The 8,186-nt window shown below is 37.2% G+C and overlaps 1 protein-coding gene across 1 annotated transcript; it reads left to right on the forward strand.

Annotated features, from left to right (window-relative positions):
- Nucleotides 1–284: 284 nt before the first annotated feature.
- LOC109438995 (olfactory receptor 11G2) lies at nt 285–1,281 on the forward strand. Its single transcript, XM_019719183.2, has one exon. It carries the CDS (start codon nt 355–357, stop codon nt 1,279–1,281), a length of 927 nt encoding a protein of 308 aa, XP_019574742.2. The 5' UTR covers nt 285–354.
- Nucleotides 1,282–8,186: the final 6,905 nt, after the last annotated feature.

The following is an 8,186-nucleotide window of genomic DNA, read 5'->3' on the forward strand; positions in this document are numbered from 1 at the left end:
TGAGGGGAGATTCCAGGGTGCAAAGTGACACTCTATTTCCCGACCTTGGTGGCAACTACTGTGGAGTTTTATTTATAATGATTTAATAAGCTGTATATTTATATATTAAGCACGTTTACATACATTTTCCAATGAAGAAACATCACTGTTCACCCACTGATATTTACTGATTTCTAGTGTTTTTACAGTCCAACAACTAAGCCAGGGCAGTATTTCAATATTAGACAAAAATAGCAACAATTGATATGTAAGTGTTTATTGTATTCTGCATGGTGGCTTCAATACACCTGGGTCCACATCTGTCTACACACAGTCATTCAATAATCTGGTGGTCTTTTCACAGCTCACAGACCCATGAAAATTCCCAACAACTCCAGCACCATCACTGGCTTCATCCTCCTGGGCTTCCCTGGCTCCAGGGAGAGGCAGGTCCTCCTCTTTGTGCTCTTCTCTGTTGTCTACCTCCTGACCCTCGTGGGCAATGGTACCATCATCTGTGCTGTGCGCTGGGATCAGAGACTCCACACCCCCATGTACATCCTGCTCGCCAACTTCTCCTTCCTGGAGATCTGCTATGTCACCTCCACTGTTCCCAACATGTTGGCCAACTTGCTCTCTGATACCAAGGTCATCTCCTTCTCTGGGTGCTTTCTCCAGTTCTACTTCTTCTTCTCCTTGGGTTCCACAGAATGCTTTTTCTTGGCTATTATGGCATTTGATCGACACCTTGCCATCTGCCGGCCTCTACATTACCCCACTCTTATGACTGGACATCTCTGCACCAATCTCATAGTCAGCTGCTGGGTACTTGGTTTCCTCTGGTTCTTAATTCCTATCATTGATATTTCCCAAATGTCCTTCTGTGGCTCCAGGATTATTGACCACTTCCTGTGTGACCCCGGTCCTCTGTTAGCCCTCACCTGTTCCAGAGCCCTTGTAATAGAGCTAACTAGCTCCACCTTAAGTTCTCTGGTGTTATTTATTCCCTTTCTTTTCATCATGGTGTCCTATGCTCTGGTTCTACGAGCTGTGCTGAGGGTCCCTTCAGCAGCTGGCCGAAGAAAGGCTTTCTCCACCTGTGGGTCCCATCTGGCTGTGGTTTCTCTTTTCTATGGCTCAGTGATGGTCATGTATGTGAGTCCAACATCAGAGCATAAAGCTGGAATGCAGAAGATTGTGACTTTGTTTTATTCTGTAGTTACTCCACTCATTAACCCTATAATATATAGTCTTAGGAATAAAGATATGAAACATGCTGTAAAGAAATTATTGGGAACATAAAAGAGTCTTAGTTTAAAAGACACAATCTGTTTTTAATTTCTTGGTTAAAAAGAAGACTAAATGACATCACTCAGAAAATTATTCATATTGTTTTTGAACTTTATACACCATAGTGTGTTTTTTTTTCTATTTCCTAGAATTTATAGGGCTATAAGGGAACTCAAAGATGTACTCTAGCTCCATAATTTTACAAATGATAGAGCCAGAGATTGAAAAACTGACTTGAGTTTGCTGAGAAAATATAATTTAAAAGAAATCTTCTCCACAAAGGTAGAAAAGGGCCCAGAAAACTTCTGCACAAAGGTAGAAAAGAGTAAAACAGTTTTATTATTAAATATGCACTAAAGCAATGGAATGTGTGTATCACAGGCAATCCCCTAAAAGATAGCAAAGACACAAAATCTAATCCTTTTATATAGCCAAGCAAATACAATCCACTACATATATGTTCTCAAGAGAAACAATAACTAGTCCTCAAAAAGACTTGAGAGCATCATTTATCACACATATGAGGTCTGACAATTATGTTTGCAAACTTGTTGCAACAATGTTGCTAACCTTTTTTGATATCAGAGGAATTATTCATTATGAATTTGTATCAACTGGACAAGCAGTTAACCAAGTTTACTGTTTGGAAGTGCTGAAAAGGCTGCATGAAAAAGTTGGACAAAAACGACCTGAACTTTTCACCAACAATTCAAGGCTTTTGCACTACGATAATGCACCAGCTCACACGGCACTGTCTGTGAGGGAGTTTTTAGCCAGTAAACAAATAACTGTATTGGAACACCCTCCCTCCTCACCTGATCTGGTCCCCAATGACTTCTTTCTTTACCCAAAGATAAAGAAAATATTGAAAGGAAGACATTTTGATGACATTCAGGACATCAAAGGTAATACGACAACAGCTCTGATGGCCTATCCAGAAAGAGTTCCAAAATTGCTTTGAAGGGTGGACTAGGCACTGGCGTCAGTGCATAGCTTCCCAAGGGGAGTACTTGGAAGGTGACCATAGTGATATTCAGCAATGAGGTGTGTAGCACTTTTTCTAGGATGAGTTCTCAAACTTAATTGTCAGACCTCGTAGTTCATCCTAGACTCACCTGGTAATTAGGATAGCCATCTGTGTTTTCTAATTGGCTCATACAAAGGAAAAATAAATACATCTATACGACGAGGTATTTTTGCAACTTGGAAGTTAGGCCACCAAAGTTAGGCTCCTACCCTCCCACAGAAACTAGGAGATTGGTGCTATCTACCTCGATTATTACATTTCAAACAGACTTCCCAGGTCCTTGACAAAGACATTCCTGAGTCATAAAGCTGGCAACAGCCTTTTTTAGCTTTTAGAAAATTTTATATGCATTTCAAAGACAGAGAAAGAACTTAATTACAAGTTTTCTAAAGTAAATGCCCTAAAAAGGCATTTCAACAGGGATAATTAAGTTTTTTATTTTTTATTTGTATTTGTCCTTACAAATTACACAAGTTTATAACCACGTTTTCTATTATTCTTTCAATAACAATAAATTACCTTTACTCTTCTGGTTGAACTTATAGTGTGGTCCTCCAGAAGGTCTGTCATTGTAGTATCAATTATAGACAAAAGATTAATGTCTTTGAGATATATTTGTATATATATCTAGATAGATAGATAGATAGATAGATAGATAGATAGATAGATAGATATACATATACATCTTCAGATCAATAAGAAAAATAGCATCAGACATTAAAACAGGAAGTGCTAAATATATGGAAAAAAGTAAACAGCAAAAGCTTTTAAATATCTGAAAAGACATTCTATTTTATTCAGAATTAGAGAAATACAAAGAAAACTATAATTATACCTCTTCCCCCCAAATTGACAAAGATCAAAAAGATGGTGTGGAAAACAGCAATCTTATCCTTTGACTGAGCATGAATTTGTACAGCATTTATGGGGGATGTTTTGCCAAAAACTATGAAAGTTTAAAGGGCATTCCTTTTGACTCAGCAATTCCATTCCTGAATATTTGTCTGAGTAGTACACTCACATTTAAGAACGATGGCATATGTACAAGAATATTAACTACTGTTTTTAATAGCAAAAGATTGGGACAATCTAAATTCCTATTAATTAAGGACTGATTAGATAAATTATTGTATATCCATAGATTGGAATATACTATATAACTGTTAAAATGAAAAACTGTGCATGTCTATTGATATAAAAGTATCCTCAAAGTATATCGTTAAATGAAAAGCAAGATGAAAGAGATCTGTATCTTGGGCTATCTTTTATGTGAAGAAAAATTACATAGATATGTATATATTTATGTTCATAAATATAGTATATATTTCTCGCAGAAAAAAGAAACTAGTAATGCTTTTGAGAAAAAGAATTGAGTGTCCAGAGACAGAAAAACAAAGACATTTTTACTGTATATGCCTTTGTATTTTTAAAATTTCATTCTATATGCATATATTGCTATTTAACATACATTTAAACAACACTCAATGTTACCATCAAAAATAAATTTTAAAACTATTTCATTATAAAATTAGCACCAGGGAAGTGTTTCTTCATAATTCTTTGATTCTTTGGGAATTTAGAAAAAGGACTGAGAGTTGATGGAAAATGCAAAAGATAAAAACCAATAACTTCTTGATATCATCTCACTAAAATTCTTTGGTTCTGTTGGAACAAAATAAGAAATGTCTTCCTCCTCTGAGGACCTATGAGAGTAAAATTATAAAGAACTGAAAGTGGTATTTTTTTATATAATTGTATCATCTTCCTCCATGGTTACTTTTTCGTTGAAACAATTGAAAACATTCAATATACTAGGTACTGAGCTAGAAGGTGATTCATAACAGAGGTCAAAAAGACACATTTCTTCTCTTGTGGGGCTCATAAACAAGTGGTAAATGGAACAAAATGTGCTACAAAGAAGGGTATTATAAGTTTCTATGGGAGCAAGTGAAAGAACAGTACAGATAAAAGGCAGGAGCAGTAAAGGGCAAGAAAGCATGGCAAGTTATGAAAATTCCATATAACCATTCATAGATTACCATCCATTTATATGTATATGAGTAATACAATATATAAAAAATAGGTGTTTCTAGAATAGGTCTTAATAGGGCATTTAATACCCATCATGATTTATAATTCATCACACTTATTGGTCTATTAATGAGCACCTTTAATCAAAATAAATATGGCTTCAGGATGTAATTCACAATTCAATAAACAAATAGATGATAGATAGATAGATAGATAGATAGATAGATAGATAGATAGATAGATAGATGATAGATAGATAGACAGATAGATGTAAAGAGTTATAGAGAGCGATAAAGAAATATGTCATTTGGATATTGAAATATAAAAACCAATCTTCATGTGAAGGACCTATACACTGAAAACTATAAGACATTATTAAAAGGAATTAAAGAAGACACAAAGAAATGGAAAAATATTCTATGTTCATGGGTTGGAAGAATCAACATAGTTAAAATGGCCTTATTACCCAAAGCAATATACAGATTTAATGCAATCCCCATCAAAATCCCAATAACATTTTTTTAAGAAATAGAACCAAAAAATCCCGAGATTCATATGGAATCACAAAAGATCCTGAATAGCCAAAACAACGCTGAGAAAAAAGAACAAGGCCTGAGGTATCACACTCCCTGACTTCAATTTATTACAAAATGACAATACTCAAAACAGCATGGTAATGGCAGAAAAATAGACATACAGACCAATAGAAGAGAATTGAAAACCCAGAAATAAATCCACATATATAGGCAGATAATTTTTGACAAAGGAGCCAAAAACATATAGTGGAGAAAAGAAAGCCTCTTCAATGGTGCTGGGAAAATTGGAAAGCGATGTGCAAAAGAGTGAAACTAGACTGCTGTCACCATGTACCAAAATTAACTCAAAGTGGATCAAAGACCTAAACATAAGACCCGAAACAATAAATTACATAGAAGAAAGCAGAGGAACTACACTTGTAAACCTTGGGTTCAGAGAGGAATTTATGAATTTGACCTCAAAGGCAAGGGAACTAAAAGCTAAAATAAATGAAGGGACTATATCAAGCTAAAAAGCTTCTGCACAGCAAAAGAAACCATCAGCAAAACAGAGAGGCAACCAACCGAATGGGAGAAGGCATTTGCGAACACCTCCAATAAGGGGCTAATATCCAAAATATATAAAGAACTCATACAACTCAAAAAAAAAAACAAAAAAAAAACTGAAAAATGGGCAGAGGACCTGAGCAGACACTTCTCCCAACGAGACAGACAAACGGGCAATAGATATATGAAAAAATGCACAACTTCACTAGCTATTAGAAAAATGCAAATCAAAACCACAATGAGATATAACCTCATACCTATTAGAATGGCTATTATCAACAAGACAAGAAGTAACAGGTGTTGGGAAGGCTGTGAAGGAAAAGGAACCCTCGTACACTGCTGTAGGAATGTAAATTGGTACAGCTGCTATGGAAAACTATGGAGACTCCTGAAAAAATGAAGAATAGAATTACCATATAATCCAGCAATCCCTATTCCAATAATAAAGTAATAATTATTGGAAATATAAACTCAAGCCAAGACTGACTGAAGTTTGCAAGGTTTATTTGGGTTTTTTTTTCCATCTAAACATTATAAATGGCGATCAGGTGCCTAAGTCAGTACATGATATCCTATTCAACCCATACTGTACTTGCTCATAATATCAATGTTCTTTAAGAGCTAATCACAGGTACCAGCAGGGGTGGGAAAGGCAAATAAACAGGAAGAAAAATAAGCATAGCAACACATGGGTATTCTTACATGCAATTAACTTGCAAACCTGCTATGCCTGAATATATGGATTCAGCTCTTTGGGGGCTTCACTCCACAGAAGTGGGATCTCCTGCTTTCAGAGTTAGGTGTTCTTTCATGCCTTTCAGTGGGTAAAATGAGTTACTCAACAAACATGTGGGGGGAAAAAACATGTGGCTAAAGTTTGTGTGTGCATCGGTAAATGTGGCGGGAGCATGGGGGTGAGGGAGGGGGGAAGCACAGGAAATTGAGAGGCAAGACCTGAAAGATAGGGCAGGGCTGTGTTGCAGGGGCACTACTGATCAGGCTGCAAACTTTGAGTTTTACCGTGTGGGTAGGGGAAACATCAAAGGTGCTTAAGCTAGATGTGAGATATTAAAGACGAAAACTCCTTCAAGGAATGTGAAGGTACAGTCAGTCAATGAGTCGTGCTAAACAATCTGCTCCTTTATTGGGATAATAAAACTTGAAGTCCAACCGTCACCTGCAGCTTCTCTGCATGTTGCCGCAGAATGAGTCTGCTAAGTGGCCCCTTGGCCAAGAGCATCTTTAGGCCTAGTAAGTGTGCCTTGAGAGGCAGCGTTCTTCAGTGGAACTGCTGTGACTTAGAAGATCTAACTGAAAGAAGAGAGGGAAAGATCACTGAGGAGGCCACCGTGGTCTTAGGAAGAGAGCAATTCCATAGCCGCCTTGGCCGAGGCCCATTACTCCCAACAGGTCTCCTCTTTCTAGTAGGGAGATGGGAATCTGTCTCCAGAACACACAATTAACATTGACTTCTCAGAAGACCAAAGAATAAACTCCTCCAATACAAACATCTACTCTTGGGTTTTGTTTGACAGAATTTCCCTTGAGCATATGATAGATACTTTGAGCGGGTTTGGTGAGTGATTAATGACTCATTGATTGCATCTCTGGCCATCTCTAAGAGATTTAGACCCAGTAAAAAAACATTACACCCTTTAACACTGGGGAGAGGAAAGGCAGAAATGAAGGCACAAGGGTCACCAGAGAAGATAATGAGCAAGGGAATAACTAGAAGAGATTTTTCTTCTGGCACTGTTCTCCTCATAGAGATAGCAATGAATCCTCAAGGAGCAAAACACAAGTCTACTTATAAATCCTTGATCCTACAGCACACAGATTCACTGATCTTCCTCCCAACCTATTTTTATAACCTTCTCTCCCAGCTGGTTACTATAAACAAAACTACTTCTACTCTCAGAAAAGCTTGCAAGAAACTGACTGAGAAACTTCAGTTGGGATCCACTTTCTTGCTTCAGGAAAGAAAGTAATGTACTGCTTAGAGGAGAAAAAAATACTGAAATATAGCTGTAGAATCTCTATTTCTGGGGTGGGGGAAGTCTCCTACTTAACACTGCTACAGTTTTACCCAAAACATTTAACATGTCAGATATTGACAAGGTGCTTCCACCTTGCCGATGCATTGTCTCATTCAACAATCTTTATAACAACCCTCTGGAGAAGGAATTATCATCTCCATTCGATATTTGAGGAAACCACAAGACAAGAAATAAATGCCTTATAGAATTTCCCGCAACAAGCAACATAAGTGCTGGAATTCAAATCCTGGGCTCCCATATTGAAATCCAGTACTACTTCTAGTATATCATAATTGCCTACCACTTACCAGCAATGGATAAGTATACTTACTTTCAAAGGTTTTCAAGAAAGATTATACAGTGGGATAGAGGGCTATATAGCACTACCTGGATATCAGGCATTTCACAAATATTATTTATTTAACCCTCAAAACACCCTCAGTAGACAGTATTCTTATTCTCTCCATCTTACAGGAAAGGAAACCAAATCAGAGAGAGTAACTTGTCTACCATACACAGCTAGAAAGTGATGGAAGCAAGATTCAAACTCAGAGGGTGGAGAGCTCTGGAAGTTATGCTCCTCCATGGAGCAGCCTTTCCACGTCAGATGGCAAAAGCTTATGTTCATAGAGGAATTGTCTGGACTGGCTGCTGAGAGTTTAGTATGGATACCAAGACTTTCACTCCACTATGGTTTCTGCGACCAGCTTACAGAAAAAGAGAGTATCAGTGAAAAATATC

The sequence above is a fragment of the Rhinolophus sinicus genome, linkage group LG03 (genome assembly GCF_036562045.2).
Source record: "Rhinolophus sinicus isolate RSC01 linkage group LG03, ASM3656204v1, whole genome shotgun sequence".
In the NCBI taxonomy this organism is placed as follows: domain Eukaryota; kingdom Metazoa; phylum Chordata; class Mammalia; order Chiroptera; family Rhinolophidae; genus Rhinolophus; species Rhinolophus sinicus.